General features: G+C 44.7%; 1 protein-coding gene across 1 annotated transcript in view; it reads right to left on the minus strand.

Annotated features, from left to right (window-relative positions):
* The window catches only part of TTYH3 (tweety family member 3), an 80,283-nt gene extending 65,468 nt beyond the window's left edge, over nucleotides 1–14,815 (minus strand). The window contains exon 1 of the mRNA XM_082313514.1: nucleotides 14,622–14,815. Within this exon, the coding sequence (XP_082169640.1) occupies nucleotides 14,622–14,744 (123 nt within the window). The 5' untranslated portion in view covers nucleotides 14,745–14,815. The remainder of the gene's footprint in view (nucleotides 1–14,621) is intronic.
* Between the last annotated feature and the right edge of the window lie 5,297 nt (nucleotides 14,816–20,112).

Genomic DNA, 20,112 nt, shown 5'->3' on the forward strand with positions numbered 1-20,112 from the left:
CATAATCCTGTTTACAACATGCTGGTTGCTATGGAAGTGATTATATTGTCACTAGATTACACCTTCAGGTGGAAAACGTGGAAGTGAAGGAACACGAGCAGGTTTTTGCATGCATTTAAAGGCATGGTAGTGCAATCCCCATGTAATGACTAGGAGCTTTAACAGTAGCTTCCAGAGGCAGAATCTGACCATGAGGAACAGCATGGCATCAAGTTTTCATTTAGTTTTCTCCTAAAAATCAGATATTTCATTTTCCTGTCACTGGCTCCCACTGTTTAATTTTAGACAGTGCCCTACAGCTGAACAGTACAGTCCCGCCCACTTTCCCAGGACCCTGAAAATTTCTCTGCACTCAAAACACTATCTCCTTAGTCCAAAGATCAGGGTGAAAAAAAGTGACAAGATCATATAACCAAGCTCCACAAGTCTAACTGCCCTTTTGTTGATTACTGTCTTTTATAGAGCAAGGATTCAGAGAGCAGAAGCAAGAGAGACAGATCGCCTCAGATCTGACACGCTTGGTGAGACGCATGACTAACCCAGCTTGAGCTAGCAGAGCAGGACAGCGTACGTGCCTGGAATGTGTAACCCCACTTGGCAGCCTATTTACCAGGGGCACAAGCATAGGGGGTTATCTGGGTGCTGCCTGGAAGTTAAATACATGACAGCTAAGAGTGCAGCATAAATAGCCTAAAGATCCCATTCCTTGCAAGCAGCTGGGAATCAAACAAGACACTTTCCTACCTAGTGAGACCCCACTCAGCAGCACTGGAGGAGCCTTAGATCTTTAAAGCCAGGATTGTACAAGAAGCCAGCACCCCGAGTACAGCATTGGTGCTCACACGCAGTGGCTAGCACCGTTCCTCCAGCTGATGGTATGTATGTATGCATGCATGCCTCTGAACTCTTCCTGGCCTACAGCACAGTTTCAGCCATCAGGACACTTAACTAGATCAGGCGATACAGAAATACTGTAGTAGAACCCAAAGAGGCATTGCACAATCCAAACCACAGCTGCACCAAGAGCAAGATTCTTATCCCACTATAGTTAATGTTTTGACTACAAGAAGAATATACAGCTTGCAGTCAACATCAAACTTTGCACCATGTAATACTTCCTTACTGCAGCATTAGAACAACACTGCAGTTGTTTCACATGTGTCCTGTTCCAACACGAAAAAAATATTCCTCACTAAGAATAAAGCTGAGGACTAGATTGTAGTTTCCAGAAGGTCTCAGCCCTGCTTACAGTTAGCCTATGTTCACAGCACATGGGAGAGACCATGCACTGACCAAGGTCCAAGTGCAGCTACATAGAAAATATTCAGGATCTCTGTTTTCCCAGAAGTGACCAGTGACTTGTTGGAAGGCAATAGCATGTCAAAGACTAGCTGAGTACATCCCCAAGGATGAAAGTCTTGTAGGACTAGTTTTAGTATCAAAGAACTAGTGGTGTACGTGTTGGTGAGTAGGAAGTAAAGAACTAACTTGTGGAAGGATCCCATCTGAAGGCACAGGTGTTAGAAAGAAAGCTCAGCATTCACTACATCAGACATCAAGCAGCAAACTTCACTTTGGAAGGGAAAAGAAATACAGACGTGCCTGGTTTGAACTTGAACCTCAATGAGCATTCAAGGCCTATCCTTGAAACTGGTTCTTTCTTAGGAACCTTATATTTCATTTATTGCATCAAATACTCAAGATCACTCTTACTGAAGCCAGCACAAGTAAACCAAACCTAATAATTTATTTAGTGCTGAAGGTCCTACCCATAGGTTATACCTGCAGAACTACATTTCACCTGTTGGAAATGCCACTGCTGTGGTACAAAGGCATATCTCCTCCCAGGCCAAAGCGTAGCTGACATCAGCAGAAGATGATTCAGATCTACCCACCAAACAAACTTGAATCTGCAGTCCTCTTCAGCACTGGGAACACATTAAGAGGTGGGTCAATCACAGGCAGAAGACGCAATAGCTAACAAATAGATATTAAATGTATTTAGGAGCAGTAATAAGACAAGCAGCAGTTTCTCAGAGCAACATTTTCTTGAGAACAAAATTAACAGCAAGGAAATACTATAGCAGCCAACTGAATTTTAATAGCTGCAACAAAATCCACACAAACACCAAAAAGGTTGAAAGGGCAATGGAGTGAGACACACATGTGACCCAGCAAACAGTTGCCTCAGTAAGAATTTCAGACTTCAGATAAAAGTACACATGCAAGAAGAATTAACATGCCAAGAGGGGATTAGGGTAACAAGATCCCCATACCTTCTCACCATCTTCTGCTGGGAGAGGAGGCAAGTTCACAGCTTGTCCCTTCCTCCTTCTCCCATAACCTCCACATCACCCAAGGCGAAAGCTAAGCTGCACTAATAAAAACAGCAAAGCTAGTGTAAACTGTCCAACCTTGTTATTTACACCTCAGCAGAACGCTCCCAGCATCTACGATCACTCACACGGCTTCTCCAAGAGCCGCCTGCTAACACACAGGCATTGGAAGCATATCTCAAGAATACTGCTTGTCCACATGGAGAATTATGTCAACAGCACTGGACACATTTTATATTCATCACCTTTTGTTTACCCTTTAATATCAAAGCATTTAAAATGCTTTTGAAAAGATTTTTAACTTGCAGCAGGTCAAGCTGAAAAAGCTTGAGAAACAACCCCTGCTGTGATCAAGCGGCTCATTGTTGGAGCACTCAACCTGCCCCAGAACATGATCACTGAGACCAGCCAAGAACTTTACCAGGATCTTTACCTGGTTGTACTTATGAGAATGAAAGGCTATTTTAACCTTGTAAATTTGTTGCTCCCACTAATTTGTCTACTCAGGTTGATTCAACATCTGTTGTCTAACCTGGAAGAATTTTGGATATATACACATACAAGGAATGGCCAGTGATCCAGTGTATTTGACCTCAGAGACCAGGGACGAAACCCTGTCCTACCCAAACTGTATGTGCTACTCAGTCTCATAAGCTGACAATCACTCAGACTGCGTGGGGACAGGACAAGAAGGACAAACAGAAGACATCGGTCACATTTTGAAATACTAAAAGGCATACAGGAAGCGTTGTACAGTGCTTTTAAAATAGCACTCTCATCCAAAGTAAAGACTTCTGTTTAGCTACAGGAGAAGTGTCAAGCAAATCATTCCATCCTGACTGGATGTGCTATCTGTGCTTTCCACTAAATCCAGACAGAAAAAGACCCAAAACACAGCTGATCCATTTTTTCCTGCCACCTACTACAACTGAAATGGTTTCCCTCTTAAGGGAGCACGAACATTAATACTTGCCATTGACTAGAAGTGCCTCTAATCTAGTCTTGTGCAATAGCTCCTATTTACTCAAGTCCAAGGCATTCAGTCTAACCTTACTGAAGTTCAAATCCTAAGGAAAAAAAACAAAAGCAAACCTATCTTTTTAATTGTATCTGTCCAAGCCCAGTGACAGTCAGCTATCTCTGTTCCTAGCCTTCTCCTAGGTCTGTGCCTTTCGGTATTGCTTGCACTTGACAGCCTGTCAGTCCAAAGCTAAATGGAGATTGTGTTTTCAGGGTCTACCATTGCATTCACAGTGATCGTAACTACAAGTAGAGTCGCAATAGGGTAGAAATAAGTCCTTCCCTGAAGTCCTTTCAGCCTTTCCTCTAGTTCTCCTTCTGAGAAGAAGAAAAAAGAAAAAAAAAAAAAAGCACAAGTAGTTCAAAGATACCAGAAGTAGCACAAACTTCTCTCAGAAGACCCTAGTCATCTGTTGCTGTGGGTCACCCACACAAATGAGTTCTGAAAATTACCTTCCTTCATATTTCCGAAACAAGAAGAGATTACAAAATAATGGAAGTTTAGTATTGATTTTTTTCCCCCAGAAGACTCAAAAAAAAGCACCTGGTACTTTTTGGTGTAAAACACTTGGCCATTCCCTAACTTCTGAACAGTAAAACAGGCACTGTCTGTAAAGCCTGCAACTGCTCCTGTTATGATTAAAAAAAAGTAAAATTCCCTCAGGTGCTAAAGTTTTAAGAAAAGATGTTTGCATAACTTTTCATTAGATTCTCCTTCCTCTTTTCTCTCCTTGAAAGTTAGATTATTACACAAGGAAAAAAAAAAAATATTTATAAAGGAGGACAACTCCACCCTTTCCTCTTAGTTCAACACCACGAGGCAAGATTCAGCCAGAGGTCAACCACTACGCACTCTCAGCTGCTTCCTTCATTTCTATGCCCTTCCACATTCCTCACCAAAAACCGAAACAAGAAAGAGCTCACCACATCTGCATTTGCCAAAAATCCATGATTTCTGCAATTAATGCAGCACAGCTTATTACAGCTGCAAATGTTCCTAGTTTCGGATAATTATAAGCCCATGGCTGGGTGTCTAATTAAAGGAGGAATGAATTAATGAGTTTTACCAAAGGCTTTTGAGTCACCATTATAATTCTCACCCTTAATCGGTAGCAGGACACTCAAAGGACAGCGTGAGCAGGATCAAGAGCAGGGAGGGGGGATAAACCACCCCCAGCTGATGCTTCCCCCATCACGTTCCTCTCCAACATGTCACTGTCATTCAGACCCCAACAGCCAGATCAAACCCAGCAGGAAAATGCCCGGGCCTTTTGGACAGCTGAATACAAAAATGCTTCCTGAAGCTGCCACAAAGCACACACCAGCCTTTGAATGCTGAGAGCTGGGCGAGAGGCTCTGCAGAGCGCTGACTCCACCGCTTTCATTCATCCACAGCCCCAGCCCCCACCCAGCGCCAACAATTACAGTTCAGTCTCAGGCTCCCAAGAAGGCAGAAATTGAAAACACGTTTTCATTGAAGCACAGCTTGAATTTCATGAATTCCATTACTCTCGACTTTCTCAGCATTTCCTGGAGCGAATACTGTAAAACAAGGGAGAAAGGGGGCAGGGGGGCCGTATGCAAGGCGGCAATCGTATGCCACCCCTCTGACCATGCCAGTCCAAGAAGAGACTACAGAGGCACTTGCAGTGAGGAAGCACACAAAGGACTATTCCTAAGCTGAAGAAAATAAGTATATGCTAAACGTAAATTTAGGGAGGAAGGAAAGTAACAAACTGCCAGAGGCCTCAGAACAGTAACAACCGTTACTACTAGCACTTAAATAGCAAGGCTACAGGCACAGCCCAGATGCAAAGCATTACAATTTCAGCAACGGAACAGAGAGCACGTCTTTGGTAGACTGAAGAGATCTTAGCTACTATAACAAGTATCAAAGTTACCAGTTTATCAGCTACAGGGACTTGACCACACTGTTAAACTGCAAGAAAGCTTACCGCAAGAAAAGAGCATGAAGTACAGTGAGCTCATAGTCTGCCCACCACACTATTCAGAAATCTGCCATTCAACACTAAAGCAATTATACTCAGAGAAAACAGGTAACACCAAGTAATGGGTCATTTTTTCCACAGGTACAGTTGTAACCCAACCAACTTTGGGATTATTCAGGTTTGCTAATTAATACCCTATGGATAGCTTTGATACTATTACTAATACTCTTAATGGTTCCTTCACCGACATTCTTCTTCCCTCTCTTCCCCCCAGGTTGGGCCTTATCTTAAGGAGCATTACATCATCTGCTGCACTGAGTCCTCCTTGTAACAGTCACTATTATGCAACTGAAGTGCCTCCATTTGGATTTTGGCGTTATTTTGAATTTCAGTGTTGAATAGAAGGCTTGTTTAAATTCTCTGCATGAACAGCAGCATTTTACAGACTGAAAAGGGTGTCCATGCACAAACACCAACGCTGGCATAACAACGCGTCTGAATGTGTTATACATTTGTGAAACATCCATTCCCCACATTCCCGTTTCCCCTTGTCCAGGAATAAGTCCGGCATTGTTAGGACTGATTAGCAATATCTTTTATGTGTAATTTCACACTACAAAGGACTTTCATGCATATGCACGTGTGGCACCATTCTGAGACATATCAGCCAGAAAAAGCATTTAGCATTGACCGAGGAAACCACAATCTGAGGGTGCAACTCCAGTTTAAGTGAGGGTGAAGAGGAGTGTCAGCTCTTTCCCCTGGCTGGTTTCAACGCTGCTCTTACTCCTGACCAAAAAATGCTCATTTGTTAAAATAATAACTTAAAAGAAATCTGGCACACATTACATCTGCTGAAGCAAGCAACCTGATAACCATGTGAAAGCACACATTATTATAAATGTTACCCTCATATCCAAGTGCTTACTGAAGGGAATCGCTACAAGTATCGTGACTGAGTTACACCAACTGCTGTGTCCATGTATTGCACGCTAACCCACTTTTTTTTTTTTTTTTTTTTGCAAGAGAATAGCCTTGCAGCCTTAAGCACACAAATGACTACTTTGCAAGAGTACGTAGATTTGTGGCTTACCAAACCCTAAAGCTCACAATTATAAAGATCAGACTCAAAAACTACAAGTGGCTCATTACCCAAAAATCTAAAAAAAAAGAAAAGTTTGAAATTAAAGCCTTTGCAGCATGAAAGTGCACTGTGTTTTGCCCTTTCCTAGTTCATCTAATATATATATATATATATATATATATAAAAAAATAGCATCAGCATGGCACCGCCCCACAGTGACTATTCACTGGATACCTGCAGACCCTTTCACCATGCAGCAGAAGTTATTCTGGTTTGGGGATAAACGTAACCAATTCCTAGTTTTTCACCACTGCAATATGACCAAGTCTCAGCCACTCCTTGAAGCTGAGGAAAGGGAGGGATTTCTAACAGTGATGGCTTTTTTCTTTTTTTAGACTGTCATCCGAGTGCATCCCCAGGAGTAAAAATCTTGCATGAACTTGATCCTCCTTGATTTTAGCTCACCTGTCTTGCTAATCATCATCATCAGCTAAAACAAAGAACTGGTAGGATGACATACCCTGACAGCAGTGCTGAGAGGGGAGCAGGGTTACTGGGGTTTGTTTTTATTATTATTATTATTATTATAGACAACTCTCCAGCATGTATCAGTACGGTCCCGAGTATTTTGAGTCTTATCCATGTCTTAAGAGTGAGAATTAAAGTTCAGTACAGAAGGTAATCCTGATATATTCCAAAGTTACTCAAGTCTCATCTGAATCTTAGCGCAAATAAATTCCCAGACATCACCTCCCTTCCCCCAGCTATGGGAATTACATTCAGTTGAAAACAAGCCAAGTTCTCCTACCCACTCAAGGGGAATGGGAAATCTCAACTTAACTGGTGGAAAGTTTACTACTAAAAGATAAATCAGAAACAACAGGAGAACTGACAGTCATCAAGAGGTTAGTTGCAAATGAGATGCTGACTCCCCTCCACCTCAAGAAAATTAAGAGTGAGCACCATCTTACTCAGTGCTTGTTCGCAGCCACCCAAGCGTATTCACTTGACATCAAAGAACATAAAAGAATGACTTCAGGAGAAGCATTAACCATCACTGCTTAGTCTTCAGCATACTGATCCTTACAGGTACAGAAGTGTCCCCAGAAAGGAGTCACACAGCTGACCAGGCAAGCTCTGCCACAACACAGTCTTACCACATCAACACAACTAGCATGAATCACCGATTCTGGACTTCACCCTTTCCATCAGTAAGTGTGCTAGTCGGGGGAAAGGGGTGGGGAAGGAGAGGTGTAAGATTAGCCTTGTTCTAGAAGAAAAGGAGGAAAAAAAAGAAAAAGAAAAAAAGAGGGGCCGGGGGAAGAGAGATGCCACGGGATTGGAGGGTGCTTGTCCCTCCAACTCTGTTCTGAAGACATGTGTGTCAAGAAATCTCATGTGACAAAAGGCCCATAACTTTTGTCTATCTCATTCTCAATAGACAGATTTTTGTTTACAGGTTCAAAAATAAATCTAATCCCAAAATACAAGTAAAAGATCAAGAAGACTTGGGGCACAGATCCTTAATCCACATTCAAAGCCTCGGGATTAAGTCAGAGGAAAGCACCTGACTTCCCATCCTTAATCTCCAGAGTCATGCCTAATGGGATATGTTCTAGGTGAGAATTTCTCACTTTCCCTAATAATGAAAAATAAGGATCACTAAAAATCCACACCAACATCTGCTTGAAGCACTGCTTGTTTTATTGGATCAACATTTAAACAAAGGCTTTTTGTTAACCTGAAGAGCGTAGATTTTCCTCTGCTCAAAAAGGCATTAAGAATTGAGGGGAAGGAGATAGAAAAAAAAAAAGGGGGGAAGAGATGGTAAGACCGAACTGATTTTGATTAGTCCTTTGTCCAGAATGCTAGTGATCAGGCTTTGCAGCTGGACACCAAGACAAGCTTCCTAAGTAGCTATATCATTTTGGTGGCAAACTGAAGATTAGAGACCCTCATCTCCATTTTCAGCTCCTGTTTAGACTCCCTTTTTCCAAAGCAAATGCAAAACAACAGGTTCTTGAATGTCAGCTCCTCCAAACTGATAAACACTTGTGTGAATCCAGGTAAGTGCAATATATAGGCAGCGCTCAGAGAAGGCGGATGCATTACACAAGATTTACCTCATAAGTACTTAAATCCAGACCAAGAGACAAGCTGTTACACTCATGTAGAAAAAAATTAGAGGATTTTCATGAGGACAAATGTTGTCTTGGTGCAGAAGCACCAAGGCACCAGTGGCTGGCCGCCACCTGACCAAACTAATGCTTTTAACTCTGGTTCTACTCTTCCAGCTAAGACCAGCATGATACCTTCACAGCACCACATGCTGCATAGAGGTCTCCTAAGACCGGGAAGCTCACAAGGCCTGGCAAAAGCATCTTCTCTGTGCAGGATTAATACTTTTAGGATTCTACCCAGATGAAGCAAGCATGGTTTACATCTTTGCACACTCACTTGCATCTCCTTCCCTCCTCCCCCCATAACATGTTTCACATTTCATCAAGTCACCTTTTACCCCTCTGTGTGTACTTTGGTCTGCTAAAACCATACATTCAGAACAGCTACTTTTTTTACTAGAGTAAGGTAATCTACAGTCAGAGTTTCCAGAAACTGTCAGTTCTCAAGAGATCATCTGAAAATGTAGCAGCACAGCATGGGTCAGCAAAAAAGTAAGGCTGCAGACAGAAAGCTGGCAAAGGTTGACTTTTTTCCTGTCTGTATACCATATGCTGCTGCATGACTGGATGTACAGTCAACAGAAACCACTGTATGTCCACCTTTGGTAAAAATAAGTCATCAAAAATTGTCTTGATTCTACATTTTTGGTTATTCATTATGCTGCAGTTCCCTAGTAAAGGCTCTTCCAGATTAAACACAGAATAGAGGAGTCAGACCACAGCAGCAATTTGCTGATAAGGGGTATTACTGCATGGTTACTCATGCAACTGAGACTGATGAGTAAAGGGAAGAGGGGATTTACCATCAGTTCTTAGAAACCTAAAAGCAACTTCAATTTAATTAGAAAACATTGGATTCTACTAACTAGGGTCACCTAACCTTTCTGGAAATACAAGCAAACTAGTGCTACAGCAGGATAGCTGATCAGACCTTGGAAGTGGTCCATCTATTCTTGAAAGAAACCTTCAGTCTAACCTCTTTAAGAAAGGCACATTACCCTCTGACTTTGAGCCAACTAGAAAAAAAACACGTCATCCAACTTGACTAATACACATGTTTCCAATTTACAGAAAGACTCTTGGTTTCAGAATTGAAATAAGACGCCAGTACAGTAGAGGAAGTTCTAAAACAATCTCTCTAATCCAAGTTTTTTTGTAGTTTAGGCTCCATCGTGTTTCTCCAGCCAAGAAATACTTCCAAAGATGACATTAGCTGTTATACGTAGGGAAACAGCCTCACAGAGCCAGAAAGTACCTGACAGAATTAATTCCTTGCTGAACCTTTGCCTACAGGTTCAAATATACACGCCTTGGATTAGAGTCAGCAAGCCAAAAAAAGGGAAGCATCGCTGGGCTTACACAGCACCTTTCACTGCTGGATCCCCCCTCAACACTCATATGGTAGTAGAAAAAGAATGTTACAACAGAAAAGCACTGACAGATGTATGATAGGAAACTCCTGGATGACAGTACTAAAGAGACCATCTCAAAACCAAGGACTAGAGCATACCCTTGTTCTTATCAATGCTTTCTTTAGTGTGGTTCTGCATCTTAATTGGTGTGAATCAATCATCCAGTCTTTTCCAAAGCACATACAGTTGCCATTACACCTACTACCCGTGCATTTGCAGTTCCAACTCTCGCAGAAAAAGCATGAGTGGTGCAAGGAAAGTTTCAAAGATACTGGAGAATTTTGCTTTATTCTAGCCTGATTCATACGTAACCCATGTGTTTACACAGATTCAGGTCAACATTGCTATTTTCCAGCAATTAAGAGAAAGCAGAAATTCAAGCCAAGGTGCTCTGTAGCTTAGCTTTTACAGCCTCTTTTCTTCTTCGCTGTTTATAGTACACTTCTCAGCACACAGTGAGACTTAAGAGCTACAATAAAGTGTTGTTGGTACCGACAGAAAAGGACCCTAAGACACCCTGTCTCAAGCAGATATTCCTTTACCTGTCATTCTGCTGTGTTAAAAAGCTATTCAGCTTTTCTGCTTCCTTCCAGCATGTACCCTCCACACTACCTCAAGGTTCTTAAGCAACTCTTCCCTGAGAAAAAGTGAATTCAATCCCATGCAACTAGAAGTACAAATAGTGACTAGAAGTCACAAATAGAAGTACTCACATTACTAAATAGATTAAACTAGTGACAGCAGCAGACTCAGGACCATCTTAATGGTCTGATTAATTGAATTGGAAAGTGGACAGTACTGGTAAGATCATCATCATTTGTTCAGCAGCAAAATGCATGGAGACCAGAACTGGTATTAGCATGATGCTGTCAGAAGGAACAGAAGCTTTGCTCCATTTTTACATTCCCTTCACTCCAGAGTTTGTGACTCACTACACAATGAAAAGGCTTTGCAGAGCACTGCAGTATGACTCAGATGAGAATACAGACAGAACAAAACTGTTCATATCAAGATATCTTCAACCCCAATGATTCATGGGAGGATTAGGGAAAGAACTGGTCTGATAAGATCCTCTATAGGGACGACTCCATGGAGCAAGTCCTGCAAGCAGCACATGAGGCAGCTCTGACAGGACTCACCAGCATGCCAAAGCCCATGGAGAAGAAGGATCATAACCGCAGCTCATTCTACATTGAAGCTCACCTCCATTCCCCCAGGAAAAGGAAACAACTAGTTGTACTGCTATCCACAGCTTGTCATGATGGAAGCTAAGCATCTGAAGGACATACACATACATTTTTAAACAATCTAGTCCAGAGGGGAAGGATCTGTTCTGCTCCTCCACATTCGCACACACTGTTCTAACCTAATGCAACAAGATACGCCGTGGGAGAAGATAAGAAGTAAGTAATACCAAGAGAGAGCATTTTAGAGACTGACTCGGGTGAAGAAGTTAGGCAGCCAAAACCCAGAGCTGCATTGATCTCAGCCCTTGGCAACAACATTGCCATCAGTATTTCTCATGCTCTCAGACAAAAGGAGGAAGCCCCTGTAGGTTGGTACACAATGGACGCAGCCGCCTTGAGACAGGCCGGTGCACAGTGGGTGTCCCTCCTGCTCTGACGAAAGGGACTACATGGGACAGAAGAGCATAACTAGCCATTAGATCTACATCCTTCTAGATATTCCCCATCATCCAAGGTCCAAGAAGACACAACAAAGACTTAGACTTCAAAGACCAGCAGTATGTGCTTATCTACCAGCTACACGCACTTCAGAGAGGTTTCAGGGGACAATAGTCTGCTGCTTCAGTGGAATAGTAGCTTGCGCATTACAGTAATCCTTGCTAGGTAGAGATGCAAAGTCTGTTAGATCAGCAGCCTCCTCACCTGCAGGAGCACGTGGCACTGCAACAAGTGACATGACAACATTCAAATCCAAGCCACTGTATTTCACTTTTGGTTGAAGTGGGATGTTCAGTTGATCCACAAGTTCAAAGTCTATCATCAAAACATGAGTACAAAAAAAAAAAAAAAAAAAAAAAAAAAAAGGTCTTTACTAAGAGGTTACTAAAGAAAACAGTTTTAGAAGGAAGGCAATGTTTTCCCTTGGTCATGGGTTGGGAAATCTTTTCTAGAGCAGCAGTGAAGAATCAGAAAGGATACCTTGCTTCCTTCCTCATAACAAGTCAGAATGACAATGGACACTGAGCCCTGCTGTACGCCCACTTATGACAACAGTCTAGCTACCCGACGACTTGAAGTCATGGAAACTTAAAGGTATTTTCAGTTTAGTAAAAGTAATCCTTCTTACTACAGCTAGGGACGCTGTGCCCTTTCCCACAAACTCCCAGATAGCATCCCCCACTGACCTGTCTTCAGCCACTGGAAAACTCAAATGCAGCATGCAGTTTAACAGTTTATACGTAAGAATCGGAGTATCAACCACTAATGGAACAGAAAACAAAAATACACATAATTTGTGCCACTGAGACCTACAAAGAAGAGAAAAATATACAGAAATTTAAAAATGGGCTTTCTTATTTTCAGGACGTATATGATCTCGCCTGCTAAATACAAAAGGTTCCTAAAGAAAAGGGGAGACTATGCCAGTATGGGCTGCAAACAGAGCAAGAGATGCAAATTCATAACAAAGCTAATAGAAAAAGCTAGAATTCAAACCGAAAGGTCTTCACAACAATTTAAAGCATGAGAGAGCATTACAGTTCCCACTCCTGGATTAAGTTTTCCTGTTTCGTTAGAATTAATCTACGTGGCTACGAACTCCAGAGTCAACTTGCAGAGCCACAGCAGCTGCATTATATAACCAGCGACACCGATAACACGGGCTGCATTACTGGAGCCTGCTCGCTATCCCTCACCAACGCCAAAACCAGCAAAGCTGCTGCTACTCAAATCATTCTCTTAATGACAGACGCTTCAGTAATCCAGACATTTGGGTTTGGATTTGATGTTTTCTTGTGAGCTGAAGTTAAGACTTAAAAGGCCATCTACTGCTGTGCAAGAAGTCCTTAATATGATCAAGGGAGGGGAGGCAGCTACACAGGAGGAGAACAGCAGAAGGCTTTAAGTCGGAATATGATTACTGCAGAAAAATTATCTGACAAATGAACACAACCCCAGATTGTTGTGAGGAATGCTTTTAAGCAATTTGAGTGAAAAGCAGTACATCTGCTGTCTATTCAAAGGTCAACGAGTGCTTGTTTCATGATAACACACTCCCAAGAACATCTTTCCATGAACTCTTAACTTCTGATCCTCAGCATCTCATATCCCTTGTTTTAAAGGCAGCTACCCTCTGAGGTCATGGAAATACAGCTAAGCTGCTGTGCAGCGTTACATCTGTGTGTGGCCATCTTGAACTCTGCTAAGCCAAGGGAACTAAAACAAATTAACAAATTGAAGCCCCAAATACAAAAGTTACATCAAAAGTCTGTTTTGCTTACTGGTTTCAAGATGTTTCTTTGTATCTACCCATTGCTCTTTAAATACACCTCTCACATTTTGCTCTAGCTTCAGCCCACAGATCTGTTCATCTGTTTAAAACAAAAAGCCAAAACATACTGCTTTCTGAAGTATTTCTAATACCTTTTACTTCTAGGATAAACAAGAACCATTTAGATGCCCTAGCCTTTCTGCCTGTGTGCATGCTAGGAGGCTGCGCATATAGGACACTGCAAGTATGTTCAGAAAAGCAAAATGGTGTTTTCAAAACCAGAGACCGTGGCAAAACGAGGCAGCAGAGTCACTGCAGCTCTGTTCTAAGATGACAGCAGAGAACACAGATGTTAGAACACACAGATTCACTCCACGATCATTTTAATTACATGCCTAGCCAACCAAGCACGGGATACAGGCTAAGCAGTGTTAAAAAAAAAAAAAAAAGCAGCACACAAGTATTCGGCGAGCATCTTCCCGTGCACTTGATGCTATCGCCGCTCTCATGCATGAAGTCATCTGTTTTCCAGCAGGCAGGCAGTCGGTTTTGGAAAGGCACTGCTGGCCTCTCTGCAGGTCGCGGCGGTGCGGGATCGATGGCGAGCGGCCGGCGCCGCCGGCGCAGGGCAGCGCAGTGACCACCGGCGATGGGCGGCCGTGACCCGGCCGGGGGCACCGGGCCGGGCCGGTGCCTGCGCCCGGACAGCGCGGCTTGCGGCAGCCGGGGACCTGGCGAGGGCGCTTGGCCAGGGCTGCCTCCTGCCTCCGCTTCCAGGGGATCGTTTCGCCTTCTCCCAAGAAGAACTTGGGCTTCCAGCAAGCTGGAAGCAGCTCGGGGCTCCTGCTCACCCCGCCGGGGGGTGATGGTCTCCTGCCCCCGGCCCAGGCCGGCGAGACCACCGCACCCCGGCCTGCCCCGAGCCCGCAGGGAGGCAGCCCCCCACCTGCCCCTCGCGGGGCGGACACACAGACACGGAACAGGGGAGACACGGCACCCACGGACACCCACCCGAGGAGCCCCAGCCCGGGCCGCCCCCTCCAGCCCAGGAGGGCCGAGCCCCCTCCGCGCCCCCTGCCCCGCACAGCCCACGGGCGTACAGACACCCCCCGCCCGGGCTGCGAGGGGCCCCCACGCGGGACGCAGCCCCCGCACACACACGCGGACCCCGTGCGCGGACCCACCTGCTGGTACTCGGCGTCCTGCGGTCGGAAGTCGGCGGCGGTGAGCTCCCAGCGCAGGCTGAGGTGCGGCAGGCGGTGCAGCAGGCTCACCCACCAGGGCGGCGAGTAGCTGACGCCCGCCATGCCCGCCGCGCCGCTCCGCCTCGCCTCACCCCGACCCGCCGGCCATGGATCGCCGCCGCCCGCGCCGCTCCTTCGCCTCCCTCCTCACCCGCGCCGCGGCTGGCGGCCCCGCATGGCCGGCACCGGCGCCCCCGCCCCCTCCCTCCCGCCGCGCCGCTCGCTCCCTCTTTGTTCGCCGAGAGGCTCCGCCGCCTCCGCGCCCGGCGCCGCCCGCCCGCTCCCATTGGCGCCGCCGCGCCCCGCCCCGCCCCGGCCGCCGCGGCCCCTGGGGGCTCCCGCGGGCCGCCGGTGCGCGGGGACCCCGGGGCGGGACGGCCGCTGCCGGGCCGGGCCGGGCCGGGCCGCCTTTGTGCCGCCCGCCGCCCCGGCGCACGGGGGTCGCCCGCCCTCCGGCAGCCGGGCTTCGCCCCCGCCGCGACTCGTGCTGTAACATGGCGCCTTGGCGCGTGGGCCCGTGTTGCAGAGGGTGACGTCCCACGCCTGGCGTCAAACGACGTCCCCTTCTCTCATACCAGCACCTTTCCCTCCAAAATAACCCCAAAGTGGACCCAGCCGCTTGGCACCCTTCTTCCCTCGGTGCCGCCATGGAAAGCGCCGTTCCCAGGCCTCCGACACCAACGCGTTCGCTCGAGCTGACGCGCTTTGTGCAACGCACTTGTTCCCATGGCGCTGGCTCCCTGTTTGCTTCCTCAGCCTGTCTTGGCTTTTCCAAAAGCCAGGGGGAAACTTCTAGAAGTACCGAAGTGTCTAAAGATGCGGACGGGCCCCTCGTGTGATTTTCAAGTGTGCCCAGTCTTCAACCGTTGCATGGAGGCATTAAGTGCTCTGGTTTAGCCTCTACCATTCTCTCTGCAGGCAAAGGTTTGGCCTCTTCCAGGCCCTGACCCAAAGCCAATTACATTGCTTCATTAACTTCAATGGACTTGGAATTGCCAGCTTGTTTTGATGACTCCGTAAATCAGAGCCGTGAATTAAACATTAAGTATTTAAGCAATGACAGCATCTTACTGCATAACACGAGGGTTGTGCAGAACGTAACAGATCTTGTGTTGTGCTCCCCACAGAGCCACTCAGACACAACCTTCCCGGGGATTATACTCTGACCCAATGGGAAAGGCTTTTCATTTCTTTCTAAACAGAACATAACCAACTATTTTTAGTCTTAAAGGTAAGTAATACGAGCATACCCTCTCGGGGGATGTGTCAGAAACCAGTAAGTACATAAATACTCTGGATAACGTTAGTGAAATAGAAAAGATAACAACAGTAAGCAGCAGCAATCCCAAATGCATTCACTTCCTTACAAAGATTGTATTGTTCCTATTCCAACTGAAACGTATAAAAATATTTACTGTTTTCTTTTAAAAGGAATAGGTCAAATAATTTCATTCTTGCTCTAACTATATAGTGTGGCCCAGCTGTAATGCAGAAGTTCCTAAACTTGGCCAGTCTATTCAGACCATCTCCTGGGCCTTCGCTCTCTCCACACCATCATACGAACCAAAGTCTCCTCGTCCCAGCTCTGCAGCAGCACACCTCACCCACTGCTGATTTGACAAGCTGAAAGCAACGTGTTTTAAATATCGCTCAACACAACTTGGAGTTGGAAGGGGAAAAAGGACCATCCAGCCTTCTAACAGACCTCAAGCAAACGTCTCACAGTTCTCACAGGCTTGAGAAACCCTCATCTAATTAGCGCTGTTTAGAATTAGAAACCGTTATGGCCCATGAAAACTCAAAAAATATTGGAGTGCTGTGTATCCCATTGGAAAAAAAAGGGTAATACCAATTGCTTTTTTCTGCTAAATGGTGGCAGGTCAGTAGATATTATAGAGACATCTCTTTTGCAAGTATGATTTTATTACTTCTCCCAAATGCAGCTAGGATGTTATACTTTATGCTGTCCTCACTGATGCATTTGATAAATAAGGAGAGCAAAAATGCTAAAATGGGCTATTTAACACGTTAGGAGCAAATAAACATATTTCTGCTGATGTTCTGAAATATAACATCAACTTTAATAGCTTTTGACTAGGGCAGGATTTTCATATGAGTATTATCAACATAGCTAAAAAGAAATCTTATCATTCACAAATAGCATTAAGACACACGTCAGAGAGTTCACAGCCATGCAGTATGTGCACAAGTACAAGATATACAAGGGTACAAGATATAAGACCTCAACTCCAGCCTTCTCCAAGGAAAGTTTTTATTTTTCTGCAGGAGGACAGCTGAACTACAGAAAATTTTGTTTCCTTCCTTTTTCTTTTCTTTTTTTTTTTTTTTCACAGTGCCAGCAAGGATGAGGAAGGAATTATTTTAAAGCCCAATGATCTAACATATTTCACCTCCAGTTCAACCAACCCAAAGACAAGGAGTGGAGAGACCTCACTGGGGGCAAGAGATCTCTCTGTGTAAGCCACTTATGTCACAGAGTTTATGCAATTCGGCACTAAAACGCTCAAGGCTGGAATCTGCCCTGCAGATGTTACTGCTGCCACGAGCCTCTGGATAGATCGAAAAACCCTACCAGGCTGCAAGTCCAAGTATCTTTGTCAGCAATATGATGGACACAGAATAGAAGCAGATGCAGCAAGCACTCCGCACTGAGATCTTGTTTGACAGCGTTGATGTAAATCAAACCGAACAAAACGTTTTGGAACAAATGACAGAAAAAGCTGGATGCTATTAAATGGGGGTGTAAGCGCCGGAGCATCAGCGCGGCGGTTTGAGGCGCCATATGGGGGGCGGGGGGTAAGTGGGAAAGGGAGCCGGCTCGGCAGCGCTGGTGTGCATGCCTCTCACAGCCATTTGCTGCAGAGACAACTGGATTAAATTATAGTAGAATGAGGATGTGGGATTACAGAGAAACAGAGGCATCAACAGTTTTAATTTCTCCCCCACAATTATTTATAATGATAGGGGAAAATATGAAAATGAAGAGTAAAATGAATTCAGCAAACTAGGAATAAGAGACAAACCGCAGGATCTAGCACTAGCTGTACTTTCCGTGGTAGGGCACCTCAGCCTGTTGTACCATGTCAGGAAGCAGTGTTTGCATTTCTTCGATGTCTAGCACCTCTCATTTGATCCTATTCAGGTAATTCTTGATTATGTGACAACAAGACAGTTATCAAGGCTCTCATGTTTAGATTATAGCAGCCTTTTTTCCTCCCCACACAAATAGGTACTCTCTGTTTTGCCACAGCAAAATAGCCACTGCTGTGACAACCCAGGAATAAAAACTAACAGTAAATCACCCTTGCATGGAAAGCAGTTCTATAATCAACCAAAGCAAACTGCAAATGTCAGCTTGTTAGCTGGTAAGCCTGCTGAAAAGTAACCCTAAGAGCCATATTAGCGTTCGCTAACTTGCTTTGACAGTGGCTTTGCTAAGGAATCACTGGACAAAAAAGGCAAATGAGAAATGTTCCAAACTAAAGACAATGGAGATAAAAAGACTAGTTTAAACCGCCAAAATAAGGCAAGCAGTGCTGTCCCCTGTCCCCTGGAGACCATTGGCTAGTCTGCGAAAGCACCCCTAGGAAGCGTACCGTTTTTCACTTTTCACAAGCTTCTCTCTGGCTCGACATCCCTACTACTGGTGTGATACTTGCAACGAGAGCACCTTTTAGAACAGCAATCCCATACCCCTGGCTCTTTTTATTCACTATGAAATGAAATAATTCAGCTTTTAATATACCGTGAAGCGAGGAGTCTTCCCCTGACTGTCAGACGTAATATGTGTTATGAAAGGTTTTAGCCGACAATACAGATTAAAAAAAAAAAAGGCACGATTGAACTCCAAGTGCCAGCAGATGGATGAGTTACCCTCTTGAGACTAGGGACTAAATTACAGACAGTCAGAGGGAGGTCGGCGAGGCAACCGTGTCTCAGCACTCGGCTGCCACTGGTAGGCAACACCTCTGCCCTGCTCGCCTCTGCTGCTCCATAAACCCTGCCCTTACATCAAGCCGTGCCTCCTTCCCGCTGAGCTAGGCTGTGCCTCTATTAAGATTACCCTTCCTCTCCTCCCAGGTTTTCCTCTGTATTTTTCTGCTGAAAGTCAAAGGAAATAACAAAGCCAGGGCTGCTCTCCAGCCTCCCCCAGATTTTGCTGCCCGCTCCACAACAGCTCAGTCCCCAGCCTCCGCTCTTTCCAGCAAAGCCACATTGCTGGGGATCTTCCCAGCTGACTTCTCCTCCCAGCTTAAAGGATTTCCCCGGAGTGGAGGTGGCTGCTCAAAGGAACATACATTTAGGTCTTCGTTGCTTTCCTCTGAAGTCCTCCTCGGGACTTCTGAGTTTAAACAAAGAATAGCCACAACCAGGGCCAGCATAAAAAGCTTTCAGCAAACTCAAAGAAATCGTGTGAAAAGGTTAATTCTGTCATTTCCAGTCCTGAAGCAATACTCTCTCTCCCTCATGTTCTACCAGTCTTTTTATACTTAGTGAGTTCCAGGGAAATGGGTGGAAGATGTGGAAATCCTATTGCAAAAGCACCTGCCCGCTCCTTTCCTTTCCCTAGAGAGCAACACACAGAACATTCTATTATTTAGTTAATTGCAAAGAAACAATTACAAAGGAACTCGGCAAATTCTCTCTAATCACAGCAAGACCCATTGCGGTTCACTAAGTTCAGCGAATTAGCAAATAAGTGAATATAAAAAGGAAAGAATAACACAGCTCAAATTGCACTTTGTTCGTTTGTTTTGTCACTCATAGTTTCTGTTTAATTATTTAAGATATTTCTTCATAACATTCTACTACGTTTTGTATAATAATGAAGGTTTACTAGTATAGAAATGCAATACGTGGCTATTAAATATCTGCCGAGAGGAGGAAGAAAACTGCCAATTCTGTTTGTAAATTATAGAGAGCCTGTTCAGGAAAAATTTCCAGGTTAGATAAATAGAAGGTTCTGCCACAATTTGTGTAAGGTACAAATAAGGATTATTGCTAGATAATGACAATGCTCAGTAATGTTTGCGCAGAACATTATAACGTGTACTGCAAGCATTCATGGTCAATCCCCTGTTTATTAAAAGCTTTTCTAATTTTCCATGCATATAACTAGAGGCCATTTAAACATAGCCTTTTTTTTTTTTTACAGCAGCACTGTAATCAAACAACAGAGTTTACAGTATTTCGGTTCTAAATTTGTATTACAGGAAAGACTTTTGAGCTGCCTTACATTACTGGAGCAGAGCCTCATCTCTGCAGAGCTGACGGACTGAGGAGGGGCCGAGGAGCGAGATCCAGGTGTGATATTATCCGGCTGATAGCGAGGGAGGTCAGACAGCCCTTTACAACAGGCATGGTGTCCCTCCTGGTTCTTCCCAGACCATTTTAAGGATCAAGATTTTAT

This window comes from Platalea leucorodia, assembly GCF_965183815.1.
Source record: "Platalea leucorodia genome assembly, chromosome: 5".
Lineage (NCBI taxonomy): Eukaryota > Metazoa > Chordata > Aves > Pelecaniformes > Threskiornithidae > Platalea > Platalea leucorodia.